The sequence below is a fragment of the Camponotus vicinus genome, unplaced genomic scaffold (genome assembly GCF_025532165.1).
Source record: "Camponotus vicinus isolate PSW18456_S1 unplaced genomic scaffold, iyCamVici1.0 SCAF_14, whole genome shotgun sequence".
In the NCBI taxonomy this organism is placed as follows: Eukaryota; Metazoa; Arthropoda; class Insecta; order Hymenoptera; family Formicidae; genus Camponotus; species Camponotus vicinus.
Genome location: NW_028141950.1, coordinates 13,212,331 through 13,231,958, shown reverse-complemented (window position 1 = coordinate 13,231,958; position 19,628 = coordinate 13,212,331). Strand labels below are relative to the sequence as shown.

At 23.2% G+C, this 19,628-nt stretch overlaps 2 protein-coding genes across 6 annotated transcripts; both read left to right on the top strand.

Annotated features, from left to right (window-relative positions):
• Positions 1–202: 202 nt before the first annotated feature.
• LOC145965046 (uncharacterized) lies at positions 203–8,019 on the top strand. 4 transcript variants are annotated; one of them, XM_083088314.1, is made up of 6 exons: positions 203–276; positions 1,689–1,858; positions 2,561–2,726; positions 4,663–4,855; positions 5,722–5,910; positions 7,811–8,018. In XM_083088314.1, the coding sequence occupies exons 2-6, from the start codon at positions 1,725–1,727 to the stop codon at positions 7,945–7,947; spliced, it is 819 nt and encodes a 272-aa protein (XP_082944440.1). In that variant the 5' UTR covers positions 203–276; positions 1,689–1,724; the 3' UTR covers positions 7,948–8,018. The 4 variants fall into 4 exon arrangements, with proteins under 4 accessions (XP_082944440.1, XP_082944439.1, XP_082944441.1 ...); XM_083088313.1 differs by having other exon boundaries at positions 209–276; positions 1,699–1,858; XM_083088315.1 differs by having other exon boundaries at positions 229–276; positions 1,715–1,858; positions 7,811–8,019.
• Positions 8,020–9,708: 1,689 nt separating this feature from the next.
• LOC145965233 (uncharacterized) lies at positions 9,709–19,389 on the top strand. Of its 2 annotated transcripts, XM_083088630.1 has the most exons (8): positions 9,709–10,117; positions 13,850–14,068; positions 16,494–16,727; positions 17,185–17,343; positions 17,431–17,589; positions 17,731–17,954; positions 18,462–18,621; positions 18,862–19,389. In XM_083088630.1, the coding sequence occupies exons 2-8, from the start codon at positions 13,855–13,857 to the stop codon at positions 18,993–18,995; spliced, it is 1,284 nt and encodes a 427-aa protein (XP_082944756.1). In that variant the 5' UTR covers positions 9,709–10,117; positions 13,850–13,854; the 3' UTR covers positions 18,996–19,389. The 2 variants fall into 2 exon arrangements, with proteins under 2 accessions (XP_082944756.1, XP_082944757.1); XM_083088631.1 differs by lacking the exon at positions 9,709–10,117 and having other exon boundaries at positions 13,891–14,052.
• The last annotated feature ends 239 nt before the right edge of the window (positions 19,390–19,628 follow it).

The window sequence follows — 19,628 nt, the reverse complement described above, 5'->3', positions numbered from 1 at the left end:
CAATTTAGATCATAATAATAAGTCACCCCTTGTATATGTTTATAAAATAAAAATAAATAATTTCATAGTGTACGGTATGTTAATCGATTTATCGCAGTCGATTTATGTGACATATTTTATTGCAAATTTCACTATATTATAATGTTGCTATGCGATTAATAATTTGCTATGTAAATAAACATAAATAATTGATAGACGATTTGTTAATGATTTTTATTAGAAGTTTGCGAGACACGTAAGAGAGAGTTGAGAAAGATTCAACTTTATATATAAAAGGTAATAAATTCTTTTTTTAAAATAATTATTTCATAATGATTGTTTACGTTTGATTTATAACACATTTCACATATATTTATATTCTTTTAACATATTTACGTTACTTGTATAATTACACAGGTAAAATTTTATAAATTATATTTATTTTTATTTATTGTATAACTTTAAGATTAATGTACAATTACATGTGAACTATATTATATATGTAAAATTTTGTGACATTCTTATAAATTTTCTTATCTTTATTAAACCAAACATTATTTATTCATTAAATTACATACTATATATTAATTTTATTCTTGACCAGTTGAAATTTGGAATACACATATCATTTCTCAAATCATCTTATTTTTGCTTACTTTTCGAATCGTTTATCTCTTCAACTTATATTATATTCTTTTATAATTTATTTTTACGTATATTACAAAGAAAGAAACGATTTATATATATATATATATATATATATATATATATATATATATGTATATATATATATATATATATGTATATATACATATATATATCTTATCTTTATTAAACCACACATTATTTATTCTTCATTAAATTACATACTACATATTAATTTTATTCTTGACCAGTTGAAATTTGGAATACACACATCATTTCTCAAATCATCTTATTTTTGCTTACTTTTCGAATCGTTTATCTCTCCAACTTATATTATATTCTTTTATAATTTATTTTTATGTATATTACAAACAAAGAAACGATTTATATATATATATATTTATATATATATATATATATATATATATATATATATATATATATGTGTAAAAATAAATTATAAAAGAATATAATATAAGTTGGAGAGATAAACGATTCGAAAAGTAAGCAAAAATAAGATGATTTGAGAAATGATGTGTGTATTCCAAATTTCAACTGGTCAAGAATAAAATTAATATATAGTATGTAATTTAATGAAGAATAAATAATGTGTGATTTAATAAAGAAAATTTATAAGAATGTCACAAAAATTTACATATATAATATAGTTCACATGTAATTGTACATTTATATATATATATATATATATATATATATATATATATATATATATATATATATATATATAGAAATAAGCAACTTATAAGAAATCTATTCAACTTGTATTCTTTTTTTATCTAAAATATGAGAATTACATTTGTTCTTTTATCTAATATATAAGAATTACATTTGTTATGTGTGAATTTTAGTGATATTGTTATAAATTTTTTTATTATAATTTTTATTTAAATTACATATTATTTATTCTTCATTAAATTGCATGCTATATATTATTTTTTTTCGTAATTATCATTTGTAACTTTTTCTCTTTCTGTTTTTTTTATTTTCATTAATTTGAGGTACAATATTTTTTAATGTTAATATTTTCGAAATTTTATGAGTAGTATAATTTAGAAAAAGAAATCATTAGTAGAAGCGATATGTCGAATCAAAAGGAATCTGAAAGAATGGATGAAGAAGTAGATAGATTATCTGAATTTGAACAATTGGATGGAATGGAAGTTTTGTCTTCTAATGAAATGTTAGATGATATTCAAATTAATGATTCGACCGTGTAAGTACTTGAATTTTATATCGATTTTCCTAATTAAAATTTAAATTGTTACAAATTTTTTCCATTATTGATTTTATATTTCATTTTTATTATTAGTTCAACATATTTTATATTATAAACTGTTCTATAATTAGGTGTAAAAAAAATCAATTTTTTCGTAATTGTTATATTCTTCGTTTCTATGTTTTGTTATTTATTTTTTATTTATTTTATAAACGTTTATAAACTTTTTTAATTACTTTTTTAATAATAATTTGAAATAAAATTTAATTATATACGCTAAGTTGAAATATAATAACAAATGAATTATTAAAATAGAATTTATACACACAAACATGTGATTTTGTATTTTTTCTAATTGTATGTTTCTAATTTTTCATTTTTTATATACTATATTTATATACTATATTATAAAAATTTCTTTGTTGTATGAATTATTTTTGAAGTAATGAATTTTAAAAAATAATTTTATCTAATAGATTAATGTTAATTTTTGAATCGACGAATTGATTCATTGAAAAAATATTCATGTTTTTGAGATGTATTTTTTCTTATTTTTTTGCTAAAGTTTAGTATACACACACACATATATATATATACATTTTTATTTTTATTTATATGTAATTGTTGGAACATATGTAACTTGAAAATTATTTATAATTATGCATACAGCATTTTTTAATTTGCATATTATTGTTATAGCGAAATAATAGGATTTGTGGATGGAATAGACACTCCACGAGATGTTGGCGATAAGCAATATAGAATATTCAAGTTTTATATAAATAATGGTCATGGAAAACGTGTACAAATTATCGTCTGGAATGACGATATTGATTATATATTACCTCATATAAAATTGAATTATGTAAGTTATTTTTGATTTTTATTTTCTTTTCACATAAGAAAAGTTGAATGCAACTGTACAGGAATGATTGAACATGTGAATTTATGTACATATTGGAATATATAAGCATTTTCCACATATTTATAGAAAATGTATGTGTGTGTGTGTGTGTGTGTGTGCGTGTGTATGTTTCTGCATAAATTCGGATGTTAAGATATTTTTCTCGTGTGTACATCATGCTTCTAAAATAACAGATAATTACATATATAATTAAATAGAATTTAAAAAAATTACAAAATTTAATCATTTGATAAAATATATTTGCAGTGTTTTATGTTTGAATTATAAGTGTGATTAAATTTTTTTAAATTAAATTTTTCAAAGTACGTTTATCAAACAAAAAAAAGTTTAATAAATAGAAATTTTATAATTATAAATGAGACATGAAATGAGTAAAATAAAATTTTTCTAAGTTAAAGATATTTCGGAGATTTGAAAATTAACTCAAATTTACTTAAAAAATGTTTTTAAATGAAACTATTGTAACTGTTTTATATAAGTTTTTGTAATTCTGTATGAAAAGTTATGATAGGAAAGTTAAAAATTGAATAATTTATGAGATATTTTATTTCTTTAATCCAATATATTTTTATATAAAATTAAAAATATTTCTTAAAATATTTAATTTTTGTTAATCTTATAATAATACTTTTATAATAATGGTTTTGTGTTTAATGAGATGAATTAACTTGGTGCAAAGAAAATTTTACAGTTATTTTAAGGAAAAGTATATAATTTGCAATGTACTTTTTCAATGTAATTTATAATATACATTCTCAATTTGATTTACTTCATTGTTTTATACACAAGAATACTTTAATATTTCGGAAAACTAAATATTTAGTAAAATATTTAATTAAAATATTAAGATGTTAAATATCTCGTAAATTATTCAAATTATTAAATTATTTAATTTTTCATTATTTTGCTTCTATCATTTTTTTGTAGAATATTATAAAAAATTTATTTAGATAAAATAGTTGATATTTCTATTAAAAAAAATTCGAATTAATTTCCAAATCTTCGAAATGCTTTTTTTGTATTTATGAAAATCTATTTTGTTTCCACTGAAATTACGAAATATTTGTAAATAATGTTTTTTTATTACTTAAAGTAGCAGATATTTGAAGAGAAAATTAGTGAGATATTTGTGTATGTGAAATTTATTAAATAAATTTTTAATATTATACAGGGTGTCCCATTTTAATTGTTCCAGGCAAATATCTCGAAAAATATGGAAGACACGGAAAAATGTTTCAAACAAAAGTTGTTTGGCTCGAAGGGGGACAGATGATGAACATATGTACTTGACCTTGAGTGACCTATTGAAGGTCAGGTCAAGGTTACCTTGAAAAAAAAAACATAGTTGTTTTTTAAGAAAAAATATGTAATTGTTAATTGTAAATTACATATTTTTTCTTCGAAACAATTATGTGTTTTCTTTACACCAATTGATTCCTCTCATTATTTTGTACATAAAAGTATTAAAGTAAGATAATCAAGAAATAAATATTTTACTAGATATTTTATGGTTTATGTAAAATTAAGATATTATTTCAAGCCTCATAACTCGAAAAGTACTCAATAAAGAAATACTTTATTATAGTGTTTTGGAAAGCTCTCGAGATAAACTGCAAGAATATGTAATAAAAAGTAGGGGGTTCCATTTAAAAAAACATCGATGACCTTGACCTGACCTTCAATAGGTCACTCAAGGTCAAGTACATATGTTCATCATCTGTCTCCCTTCGAGCCAAACAACTTTTGTTTGAAACATTTTTCCGTGTCTTTTATATTTTTCGAGATATTTGCCTGGAACAATTAAAATGGGACACCCTGTATATAAACTAATATGTGTATTTGTATATATTTCTAATTAAATTTTGTTATACGACAGATTATTCATTTAGACGGCGTGCAAGCTCGAATGCCTAAAATGGCTTGTTTTAACAATGGCAATGTGCCTTATGAATTACAAATACAATCTAATACTATTGTTTCAAATTTAGGTAAATATAATCCAATTTTATCTGACACGCAACTGGAATGTATTAAATTTTGTGATGCTATGAATACGTCGGAACGTGTCAGTAAGTTTTATGTTGTTTATATATACGTAGTTTCATATTATTTGTGTATATAGGATGTCTCATTTTAATTTATCACTCTCAAAAACTTTTTTATTTGTGATTCTAGAAAATAATGTTTCAGATAAAAGTTATTTGATTCGAAGGGGGATATAAGATGATGTCATTAGTTTGATCTTGGGTGGCATCTTCAGGACAAGGTTACCTTGAATTTTTCAAATGGAACACCGTATTTTTCATATTTTACATATCCTTATAGCTTATCTTGAGAGTTTTCCAAAATACTATAATAAAGTATTTTTTTATTAAGTACTTTCGTTATAAGACTTGAAATAATTTAATTTTGCATAAACTATAAAATATTTTGTAATTCATTTTTCGATTATCTTACCTCAATAGTTTTATGCTCAAAATAATGAGAGGAATTAATTGGTGTAAAAACAGTTGTTTTTTTTACACCGATTCCTTTTATTATTTTGATAAAAGTATTGAGGTAAGATAATCAAAAAATGAATATTTTACTAGATATTTTATAGTTTATGTAAAATTAAGAAATTATATCAAGCTTCATAAAATTTGGAAAGTTCTTAATATAAAAATATTTTATTATAGTGTTTTGGAAAATTCTCGGGATAAGAATAAACAATGAAAAATATGGGGTTTCATTTAAAAAATTCAAGGTGACTTTGTCTTAACCTTGACGTCATCCAAGGTTAAATAAATGATATCATCTTATGTCCTCCCTTCGAATCAAACAACTTTTACTGAAACATTATTTTCTAGAATCAGAATTAAAAGTATTTCGAGGTGATAAATTAAAATGGGACATTCTGTGTATATATATATATATAAATTTTTTTTTTTTATAGTATTAGAAGGCTATATAAAATCGAATTTTAGAGCAACATATAACTATAGCTTGAATAAAACAATTGGTTGTGGCTCATTGACCGATGGATGTTTTAAATTGGAAGTACATATAATAAATTTTGATGCAAATGAATATAATTTGATGAAAGGAAATAAAGTTAAAATAATTGGTGTAATGCAAAATACAGGTATATGTATATATTTATATTATTGAATTTCAACTTATTTTTAACTTTGTTAACTAAATGTGATTTATACGTACACACACACACACACATATATAAATATATATACAAACACATATGTACACATGTACACATGTATGCATGCACGCATGCATGTATGCCCGTACATATTACTTACGTGCATGCATACACACACACACACACACACACACACACACACACATATATATATATATATAAATACAGCTTTTTTGATTTAAATATTATTACGATTATTCTTTTAAATAAAGTAAGTTGAAGAAAAACTATTTGGATAAAAATTGTTTCACTTTAAAAGATATTTAATGATTTGATCCGACATTTTTTGAACTTTTGTCTCTGGAATATATTTAATATCAGTTTTATTTTGTTTGAGATAGTACACATCTATTTTAAAATGAATTTATAAAGAATTTTATGATAAATTCAATAATGTGCGATAAGACGATAGAATAATAATTATTTAGAGTAATCATTTATGAGTTATTGTAATTTTATATGTAATTTCTTTCTTAATCATAAATTTAATATTAATAAAGTAGTCCCAAAAAAAGTTTATATATAATTATATATATAAACAGATTACAATATATATTTATCTATTTTTTTCATTCACAATCTCATTCATAATCTCTTGTTTATATATATGAAAAAGAAAATAATAAAAAGGATGATTGAAAAATAATTAGAAGAATGATATTCATATTGCTTTTTCTTATAAAAAGTTAGAAAAAAAATTGTTTATGTGTGATTAAGTAAAATGTATTAAATTATAAATTTAATTCATTATAAATTTAATTAATAAATACAAAGAGTAATTAATTATAATTTTGTCATTACTAAAAAAAATGACAGCAAAAGACATTTTTTATTTTTTCATTATTCCTTTGTTTTTACTTAAATTGGAAGCATATAAGAAAGAAAGAACATTATATAAATATTTATATGTATTTATATACATGTATATATTTATATCTATTTACATGTTTATAATATTTTTTTCATGCTTACAATTAGATATACAGGGTGTTTCAGACCACCCGTCCACCACTTTTCTTTCAAAAACTAAGCATTTTTGAAAAAAACGTTTTAGACAAAAATTGTATGGTTTTGAGGGGAACATAAGATGGTGTCATTGGTTACACCCTCAATAGTCGTTTGAAGATCCGTAAAAGTCACTTTCAATTTCTTAAATGGGACTCCTTACTTTTCATTACATATTCTTGTAGCTTATCTCAAGAGCTTTCCAAAACACTATAATTAAATATTTTTTCATTAAGTACTTTTCGAGTTATGAGGTTTGAAATAATTTCTTAATTTTACATAAATTATAAAATATCTAATAAAGTATTCATTTTTCAATTTGCAATTAACAATTACATATTTTTTCTTCGAGACAATTATGTTTTTTCTTTACACCAATTGATTCCTCACATTATTTTGTACATAAAAGTGTCAAGGTAAGATAATCGAAAAATGAATATTTTATTAGATATTTTATAATTTATGTAAAATTAAGAAATTATTTCAAGCCTCATAACTCGAAAAGTACTTAATGAAAAAATATTTAATTATAGTGTTTTGGAAAGCTCTTGAGATAAACTACAAGAATATGCAATGAAAAGTAGGGAGTCTCATTTAAGAAATTAAAAGTGACTTTTACGGACCTTCAAACGACTATTGAGGGTGTAACAAGTGACACCATCTTATGTTCCCCTCAAAACCATACAATTTTTGTCTAAAACGTTTTTCTCAAAAATGCTTAGTTTTTGAAAGAAAAGCGGTGGACGGGTGGTCTGAAACATCCTGTATATATATACATATATATTTAATTTTTATAATAACGATGTAATAATTTTTACAGTTAATTTGCCGTATTTCTTAGTACAAAGTTTAACAGATATTACAAAATTAGAGGGACATATGCCATTGGCATCATTACTAAATATTAATCGTACGCTTAAGAAGGAGAAAACAGAAGATTTATCGCATAAAAAATAAACATTTTATAAAATATATAATTATATATAAATTATTTTATAATGTTATCGAAATAATAATAATAGCTATCATAAAATAAAGAAAATATGTGTATAATATGAAGAATGTATTTTAGCTGTAAGTATTTTCGTCTTTTTATTGCCGTGGATTCTAACCGTTGGCATACCTGGAGTATATATCTTATAATCTTAAGAATTGCGCAAAATGTGCGTTCATTAACCAGTTTTTCTTAATTAATATTTCAAATTATTGCTAAAATTACGACATAATAAAGGACTTTTCTATTTAATTTACTGTCCTCTACCTGCTCATGAGCTCTCGAGCACCATCTTTATGGGACACTCTGTGTGCGTGTATGTGTGTGTGTGAGTGTGCGTGTGGGTGTGTGAATGGGTATGCGAATGAGTGTGTAAATGGGTGTGCATGTGGATGTACGCATACACCCACACGTGCACCCACATGTACACACATACGTATACTCATTTGTACGCGCGCGCGCGCACGCACGTAAGCACGCGCAAACACACACACACACACACACTCATTCGCATACTTATACATACATTCGCACAGCCATTGGCACAGCCATTCGCATAGTCACTGGCACACCATACGAATAATTATTATAAAAGTTGCAAAACGGTGAAAGATTTTTCTGTTCAGCTTTAGTCACGTACGAGTTTTGTCAAGCGCGTCCTAAGATATCTCATACATAATTTTTTTTTTATGGTATCAGATTAAAAAAGTAACTAAGAATAAGATGATTTGAGAAATGTGTTAAATTTCAACTGACAGTTAAGAAAATGTTTATTTAATAGTGAAAAAATTGCAACTGTTTTTTATAAAATGTATGTATAATAAAACGTATATACATTATAATACAAATTCGAGAAAGAAATTATAATATTCTTAAAAAGATTAGTAATTAAACAAATAAATAAATCTAACATGCATATTTAAAAATAAATTTATTTTTAAATATTCATGTTAGATTTATTTATTTGTTTAATTACTAATCTTTTTAAGAATATTATAATTTCTTTCTCGAATTTGTACCCAGCAAACACATATTATAACATTTATATAACATAGGAATAAAAAATTATAATAACAGTTGTTATATCTTTATTATCTAATATTTATATAACTCAAAATGGTTAATATTATATAATATAATGTTATATTTATATATCCCAGCAAGTACATATTATAACAATTATATAACATTGAAGTAAAAGATTAATAACAGCTGTTATATCTTTATTATATAGTATTTATATAATTCAAAATTGTTCATGTTATATAAAATAATCACATATATATATATAAAACCAGCCATTCCCCTATATTCGAAATTTATGTTTCTTTATTTGCATATTTTACTCAGAGCTATAAATTAAATTTCGCAACTTATTGACGCATATGCGCGGGATTTTTTCCTATATATATGTATTTCGTGATAATGATTCGTTCTTATAGGCTTCTTCCGCAGAGCAAAGGGAATATAGAAGTGTAGCCGTGGCGTCACCAGCAGCTGACTTATCGGTGTTAATTTATCGACCTAATTATCGGTCCCCGCAAAAAAATACGCTAAGTCGATAAAGAATATACGTGCGCGATTTATCACAATAATAAGAGGTATTAAATCAGAAATAACATTAAAATGATATTAATGTATAGAAAATGTAGTATTTTAAATAAAATATTAGATTTTCTATATATTAATATTATTTTAATGTTATTTCTGACTTAATATCTCTGATTATTGTGGTAAATCGTGCGCATACATTCTTTATCGACTCAGTGTAATTTTCTGCGGGGATCAATAATTAGATCGATAAATTAACGCCGATAAGTCAGCTACTGAGGACGCCACGGCTACACTTCTACGTTTCTCTTACCCCGCACGAGGAGCCGAGGAACGAATCATTGTCGCGGAGTGTTCTGTATTTAAAATACACGGGATTATAGGAAATCCAAGGTCGCATGTGGTATAACGTCGTAACATTCTTTTGCGTCGATTAAGAACAAATGATCACTACCGTTCTATTGTCGAGCTTCGAGTTTTTCTCTTCGAGCGTTCACACAGTGCGCAATTAGTGGATTGTTGTTGTTCTTCGTGCTGCCCTGAAGCAGATTTTAGTCAGCGGATTTTCATCAGAAAGCTGGAGTAAGGAAAGTATAAATATTAGATATTAAAAGCATTAGATATATATCGAAAGCATTACAATACTACAGAATTTCATAAGTTATGGTAGATCACAGAAATTAATTTTTTGCACACAAATTTTATTCGTGTAAAATAAATATTTCCAATTACGTTGTCACGCGCGTTTAATTTAATTAGTAAAGTTTTATACGTTTTTAATCTTTATTATGAACTATTTATATATATTTTATTTAACAGCTATTTTATAATATTCAAATAATATTAGATTTTGAATGTTTTCACTTTATATTAGTAATTTCTCAATTATTCAGTGATATTAGTTTATTTGTTTTTGCTACATCCATTTATTATTATTCATTGTATTGATGTTCTGTGATACATTGTCAGTTCATTCATTTGCTTAAAATTACTTAGTTTGCGTATATGTATATTATTTGTTTCATTTAATAATTATCAATATTCACACATATGTTTTTATTATAATTAAATTTAACCAATAATATTTTATTCCTTAGATATTTAGGAAGTTTCATCAAAGCATCAGTATTCAAAATTTCCATTTGATTTTCATATTTATAATGTTACAGTAGCTCATCATTAATTATACCAACATTTTAAAGTTGCTTATTTTAAGTTATTTTAAGTTTGCATGTACATTTATGTCTAGTTTATTTAATTCTTGATGTTTGTTCGCACATTATTTGTTCATTTCTTTGTTTATAATTAGATGGTTATTTTTACGTAAAATTATTATTCATTTTATTTACTAATTGATATTTGCATATAATTTTGATTCTTATGATATAAAATAGATATAGAAGATATTAAAATAGATATAGATGATATTAAAAATAGTGATTAATTTATCAGAAAAGTTAATTCATCAGTTTTTATTAAATTCTTGTCCTTATATGTTCATACTTGTTCTTTATGTATTTGTCTATTTATATATATTCTCTTATATTGATTCTTTCTACCTAAACTCTACTTTATAAACTTTATCACAAAATCATTCATGTTGCTAACTATTAAAGCTTAATTATTTGAAAATTTATTGTTCTGATTTTAATAATTGAGATTCAGTTATCAAAATGCCGAAAACATATCATCATTTATCAAAAAGGCGTAAAAACCAATTAATTTCACTTCATATTTCTCAATTAGAGAAGGCAACTACATCAAATGTTTCCAAAAAACGTTTTAAAACTAATTCTAATGTAGAAATGATCTGCAATGACTCTAATTCAGAGATTACGAAATTTTCCAATGAAACTTGTACCAATACTTTTCTTAATGATAACATTTTAGATTCATCCAATAATATCTCAAATTTGTCAATGGATAATCATAATTCTTCAATATGTAACAATTTTGACATTCCAGTTGCATTAAATCAAAACGATTCTTTATTATCTAATTTTCCTACCGAATCAATCGATTTTAATAATGAGATCTCCTCAGAACAGGAACAAAATTTTAGTTTACAAGAAGATTTGCAAATGTTAGTTTCTAAATGTTGTATTCCTCAAGGTACTGTAGATAAACTTCTTCTAATTCTGCGGAAACATGGTCATGATGATTTACCTCAAACATGTAGAACTTTAATGAAAACACCACATAATACTTTTCAAAATATATCTTCTCTTAGTGGTGGAAGATACATTCATTTTGGATTGGCTTCAGGAATAAAACGTTCTATATTAAAATATTGTAGAACCATGCCTCGTGAAGTGAAAATAAATATTAATATCGATGGCTTACCATTGAGTAAAAGCTCAAGTAGCCAATTTTGGCCTATTCTTGCATCAATTGAAATTAATGACCTTTATACCGAGCCTTTTACAGTTGGTATGTTTCACGGAATGTCAAAACCGAAAAATGTGAATAATTTTCTCCGTCCTTTTGTTAATGAAGCACAAATTGTTCTTCGAGAAGGTGTATTATTAGATAATGATTTCCATTGTAAAATCTTATTAAATGCAATATTATGCGATGCTCCTGCAAAATCATTAATTACTTGTACGAAGGGTCACACAGGTTATTTTTCATGTTCAAAATGTACACAAGAAGGTGATTTCGTATGTAATCGAGTTATATTCCCAGAAATTAATTCTACATTAAGAACAAACGAATCATTTCGTAGTCGTAATCAAGATGAGCATCATATAGGTGATTCAATTTTAGAAAATCTTCCTATAGATATGATTTCACAAATTCCTCTCGATTACATGCATCTTGTTTGTTTGGGTTCAAGACGTTTATTACAATTTTATGTCAGGGGTAGGAAAGGTATAAGATTATCTAATGCTGCAATTGATTCCATCGACAAACACTTACTCGACACAAGAAAATTTATAATTAAAGAATTTTCAAGATTACCAAGAAGTTTATTATATATTGACAGTTGGAAAGCTACGGAAGTTCGCCTTTTTTTGCTTTATTTAGGTTTAATTTTATTAAAGCCCTTTTTGTCTCATGATTATTATAATCATTTTTTATCATTAAGTGTAGCTATTCGTATATTTGCAGATCCAGAACGATGTTTAGTTCTTAATGATTTCGCACATTCTTTGATAATCTGGTTTATTTCAAATTACAAAAATGCTTTTGGACTTGAATATCTTTCACATAATGTTCACAATTTAGAACATCTTGCAAATGATGTTAAAACTTTAGGGTGTTTAGACGCTTTCAGCTGTTTTAAATTTGAAAATTACATGCAATAGATTAAAAAACGAATAAAAAATTGTGGCAAACCATTAGAGGAATATTCTAACCGAATTTTCGAATTAAACCGACTTCCACCCGAAAAATGTTATTCAAAATCATATCCTATTATTCATTTAAAAAAAACAGTTAAAGATAGTAATGATATATCTTATTTAGAATTTAATGGCTTCAATATTTTCACAAAAGAAAATGAAAATTGTTGTTTGTTGAACGACAATTCTTTAGCTTTTATTTTAGAAATAATTTTGGATAATGATGTTCCATATATAAATGTAAAGCGAATTTTACTTACCGAACCATTTTTAGTATTCCATGTGATTCTAAAGAATTACTGGGCATACAAATTTTTACGGAAACAAGTCCGTTTAATATTGAAAAATTGCCGGCAACAAATATAAAAACAAAATGTTTGAAATTAAAACATCTTGAGTTGCAGAACACATTCGTTATAATTCCACTTTTGCATGCACGCACATAATAATAATAATTATTATTTTGATTCTCGTTATTCTCGTCTTGCGATGATTTTGTGTTCTTTTAACGGACTTAATTAAATTAGAAACAATATTTCAGTGTGTTATTTTAAAGAATGATCCGACGATACTTTTTAGGATTAATTTTTATATGATTGTTATGTAGATCTGATTTTAATTGAAGTTGTTTTAATTGGATATATTTTGAATGTTATACCTGTAGCTTAGATTATTAAGGCGATTATAAGTATTTGTTTGTGCTATTCATTTTCTGCTTTTCATAAAATAATCTATCAAGTTTCACAGTAATTTTAATTATTCTATAGTATATTGTTCTGCAAATTACTACAAATTTAAGAAGTGTACTTTTATCTTTATTAAAAATATTGTACAATATTTAACATTGCGAGTTTATACTATCAAAAATTCATAGTGTTTCTTGTGAGGGCATTTATATGGATTATATATTGTGCTGAGTCATTATACTGTGTAAATCTGTAATATATGTATATATATATTTTTTTTTCAGAAAAAATGTCCGAAAAAAAATTGTACGCAGTTGTACAATTTTTAAGTGATGAATCCTTCTCGGAGGTTCCAACAAATTGGATTCAACAAGGAGATGAAGAAGATGATTTTATTTGTTGGTGGCCTAACACAAAAAATATCAGTTCGCTAATTGAAAATCGAACTGAACCGGATAAGAAATCATGGTCAACTTTTCACATTATGGTGACCAAATATTGTTGTAAGTTAATAGTTAGTTAATAGTTAGTTATAAAATAGTTTTATAAAAATATTTTATAATTCCAATATTTTCATTATTTTGATTGATCTCTTTTTTTTCTTTTAACATTAAATACACACATACACACACACACACACACACACACATTATTATTATTATTATTATTATTATTATTATTATTATTATTATTATTACTATTATTATTACTATTACTATTACTATTACTATTACTATTACTATTACTATTACTATTACTATTACTATTACTATTACTATTACTATTACTATTACTATTACTATTACTATTACTATTACTATTACTATTACTATTACTATTACTATTACTATTACTATTACTATTACTATTACTATTACTATTACTATTACTATTACTATTACTATTACTATTACTATTACTATTACTATTACTATTACTATTACTATTACTATTACTATTACTATTACTATTACTATTACTATTACTATTACTATTACTATTACTATTACTATTACTATTACTATTACTATTACTATTACTATTACTATTACTATTACTATTACTATTACTATTACTATTACTATTACTATTACTATTACTATTACTATTACTATTACTATTACTATTACTATTACTATTACTATTACTATTACTATTACTATTACTATTACTATTACTATTACTATTACTATTACTATTACTATTACTATTACTATTACTATTACTATTACTATTACTATTACTATTACTATTACTATTACTATTACTATTACTATTACTATTACTATTACTATTACTATTACTATTACTATTACTATTACTATTACTATTACTATTACTATTACTATTACTATTACTATTACTATTACTATTACTATTACTATTACTATTACTATTACTATTACTATTACTATTACTATTACTATTACTATTACTATTACTATTACTATTACTATTACTATTACTATTACTATTACTATTACTATTACTATTACTATTACTATTACTATTACTATTACTATTACTATTACTATTACTATTACTATTACTATTACTATTACTATTACTATTACTATTACTATTACTATTACTATTACTATTACTATTACTATTACTATTACTATTACTATTACTATTACTATTACTATTACTATTACTATTACTATTACTATTACTATTACTATTACTATTACTATTACTATTACTATTACTATTACTATTACTATTACTATTACTATTACTATTACTATTACTATTACTATTACTATTACTATTACTATTACTATTACTATTACTATTACTATTACTATTACTATTACTATTACTATTACTATTACTATTACTATTACTATTACTATTACTATTACTATTACTATTACTATTACTATTACTATTACTATTACTATTACTATTACTATTACTATTACTATTACTATTACTATTACTATTACTATTACTATTACTATTACTATTACTATTACTATTACTATTACTATTACTATTACTATTACTATTACTATTACTATTACTATTACTATTACTATTACTATTACTATTACTATTACTATTACTATTACTATTACTATTACTATTACTATTACTATTACTATTACTATTACTATTACTATTACTATTACTATTACTATTACTATTACTATTACTATTACTATTACTATTACTATTACTATTACTATTACTATTACTATTACTATTACTATTACTATTACTATTACTATTACTATTACTATTACTATTACTATTACTATTACTATTACTATTACTATTACTATTACTATTACTATTACTATTACTATTACTATTACTATTACTATTACTATTACTATTACTATTACTATTACTATTACTATTACTATTACTATTACTATTACTATTACTATTACTATTACTATTACTATTACTATTACTATTACTATTACTATTACTATTACTATTACTATTACTATTACTATTACTATTACTATTACTATTACTATTACTATTACTATTACTATTACTATTACTATTACTATTACTATTACTATTACTATTACTATTACTATTACTATTACTATTACTATTACTATTACTATTACTATTACTATTACTATTACTATTACTATTACTATTACTATTACTATTACTATTACTATTACTATTACTATTACTATTACTATTACTATTACTATTACTATTACTATTACTATTACTATTACTATTACTATTACTATTACTATTACTATTACTATTACTATTACTATTACTATTACTATTACTATTACTATTACTATTACTATTACTATTACTATTACTATTACTATTACTATTACTATTACTATTACTATTACTATTACTATTACTATTACTATTACTATTACTATTACTATTATTATTATTATTATTATTATTATTATTATTATTATTTGGTAGCGTCACTTGCATCTGCACAAAAATCAGCTACAGATGCTTACTATACTACGACTGATGATGAAAAATTTGGCCGAGGACAAAGAAATGTAAGAAAAAATAAACATTTTTTTAAAGAGTTAGAGAAAAATCATGAGGAAAACAATGATGATTTAGATGATGAAGAAGAGAATGACAAAGAAAATTATGATGATACTAGTGAAAAAAACAAAAAATTAACCAAACATTTGAAACAGAGTAAGAGTTTTGTATATTTACTTTGAAATTGAAATATATATGGATAATTCTATATCAAATCGGACAAAAAACTTTTTTTAATCTTGTATTTTTTAAATCGAACGTAACATTTTCATATGTAATATATATAAAATAAGAAGATACATATTTTTTTATTTGTTTGAAATATTTTTTGCAAAAGTTATAAATAAAATATAACAAATATAACCAGAGATATTAATTTTTAAAATTGACATTTTCATTTTTTACGAAAATTTTGTTCATAATTTCTGCAAAAACCTATTTCAAACGAATAAAAAACGTATCTCCTTATTTTATATACATTTCATCTAAAGAAAACTTCGTTCAATTTAAAAAATACGAGGACATTTCTTATTGATTTGACGTGGTATTGCGCATATAGTATGCTGAATATTTAAGATGGTTATTTATTTTTTATGATTTACTTTGTTTACAGATATTAATCGTTCTCCTTTTAATCCTATGCCTGTATATACTGAAAATACAGAAAAAATAGATAACTTATGCCAATCTGTTAGTACCTACAGTATCGAAAAAAATCTACATTTTTCTACTTCTAAAAATCCTGAAATTGAAATTTCTCCATCATATACAAGTACGTTTATATGTTATAATTTTGTTCGTATAAATGTATAATTATATAAATGTTTAAGATATTAAAACAGATTATTGTAATCTGCAGATATCAACAAATGTAATTCTAATGGAAAAACAAAATTTAAGGAAAGTTTATATCCTGATAAGTCGTCATCATCTGTTACCGTTATGAATATTGAGAATATTCCTGTTTTAGAGATTCCATCAACAAAAGATGTCTACAATATTTTGGAACGAATAGAAAGTATAATAAATTATTATATCTATTTTATATGTTTTGAAAATTTGTTAATTATCAATTTGTTATTTATCAATGTCAATTATGCAATATTTATATAATCATATATGAAATATGTACGTGCTGTACGCTTCTTTTTAATTGCAGCAAGCTTAAACAAAATTATACGGGCAAATGTTACAACCAATTTCGAGCTAACAAATATATCGAAAAGATTGGCTAAATTGGAATCCTGTCAAAATAATAATAATACAGAACTTACAGAAAATGATATGGTTATTATAACATCATTATTGCCAATCCAAACAATAGAATCCATAAAAGAATTTGATGATTTAATTAATTCAAATAACATTGCTGCATCGCAATTTGTAAGTTATCATTTTTCATTTGTAACTATTTAAATCTATATATAGATCTAAATTATTAATTATATTATTTACATTAAAAAAAAGATATAAATGCGGTTTTTGTATTATTTATATCATCTTCAAAAAGTAAACCATTTTTATAATATTTATAAATTATATTATTTATATTAGTTATATTATTTATATTATATTTATATTATTTACATTCTTAAAAGATTTATATTTATATTATTCATTCCATTAATTGCATTCACTGCAAAAGATTTAATATTGATTCTATAAATCAAACAATTTATATCCAAACATTTTCTATAAAACTTTTTATAAATTTTTTTCTTATTTTCTACATAAAACCATTCTTATTCTATGCTACAATTATATTCAATTCTACAAAAAATTTTTTCAATATATATTATTAGCTACTTCTTTTTTATGAATTTACAGCTGATACGAATAAATAGTACATGTTTTTATGATATATTTATATAAACTTATTGTTAATTTTAGAAAAAATTGATTTTAAAAATTGGTGGTAACACACCACGAATTTGCATTCATCGTGTCTTAGAACGAACAATTAGTAATACATGTGCTAAAAACTGTTCTTGGAAAGGCATTTGCTCAAATTATAAAATATGTAATTTAACATTTATTAAGATTATACGTGGTGAGTATTTTAAAAGTTTATTTAACTGTTTTCTTAAATTTTATGCCTTAAATTAAAAAAAAATATATATATATTTTTTTTTATTATTAGCTACTATTAATTATTTAAAGTGATTTTCTTACTACAAACCTGTGCGCGTGCATCCGCGCGCGCGCACACACACACACACACACACACACACACACACACACACATATGCACGCACTAATATTATTAATAAAGTTATAATTTAATTTGCAGATGTCATATGTTCTGTACATTCAGGTTTAACTGAAGCCGAATTTGATATAACCTCTGCGGAATGGTTCAGATTTGCCAAGCAACGAGCAATACGAGAAGAAAAAAAAAGAGATCTACATAACAATAATAAGTGAGACAAAATCACACATAATAACATATGGAAAGAAAAACGAGAAGATAATTATTTGTTTATGATTGACTTTATTATTTTATTTTTATTAGCTTATATTTCAAAATGTATGTGATCAATTATAATAATTATACAGTTTTGAAGTCTTTATTTTCATAGTGCTTAATCATACAATGTGTGATTTAATGGCCACGATTTAATAATCGACAACATTGATTTATACTTTGTTGAGAAATATTTATATAACATATATGTTAATATATAAATATATACGTTATATTATAATTGTTGTATGAACTCATAAAGTATTGTTTATTTTATAAATTTTATGTTTTTGCGTACGTACAATTGTTCAGTAATCCACAAAATATTAATAATATAATAATAATACTAATATAGCAATTTAGAGAAGTTTTATTATTTCGTCTATTCCGATTGAAAATTATAAAATATCCAAGTAAAAATAACAACCTATTAACTATATAATAATCTTACTATAAATAAGTCAATTTAAGATCGATTTATAATAATATCTTAATACACAATCTTTTATACATTTACGGAAATTAAAAAGTTATAACAAAATTATGTATTTATATATATATATATATATATATATATATATATATATATATAT

What these genes read in the sequence shown, in the direction of transcription:
- LOC145965046 (XM_083088315.1), top strand. Translation starts at nt 1,725, where the DNA reads ATGTCGAATCAAAAGGAATCTGAAAGAATGGATGAAGAAGTAGATAGA. An exon ending in GAATACGTCGGAACGTGTCA is followed by an intron (nt 4,856 to 5,721) that starts GTAAGTTTTATG and finishes TTTTTTTTATAG; the next exon opens with TATTAGAAGGCTATATAAAA. An exon ending in TGGTGTAATGCAAAATACAG is followed by an intron (nt 5,911 to 7,810) that starts GTATATGTATAT and finishes TAATTTTTACAG; the next exon opens with TTAATTTGCCGTATTTCTTA.
- LOC145965233 (XM_083088630.1), top strand. Translation starts at nt 13,855, where the DNA reads ATGTCCGAAAAAAAATTGTACGCAGTTGTACAATTTTTAAGTGATGAA. An exon ending in TATTTTGGAACGAATAGAAA is followed by an intron (nt 17,590 to 17,730) that starts GTATAATAAATT and finishes TTTTAATTGCAG; the next exon opens with CAAGCTTAAACAAAATTATA. An exon ending in ATTTATTAAGATTATACGTG is followed by an intron (nt 18,622 to 18,861) that starts GTGAGTATTTTA and finishes TTTAATTTGCAG; the next exon opens with ATGTCATATGTTCTGTACAT.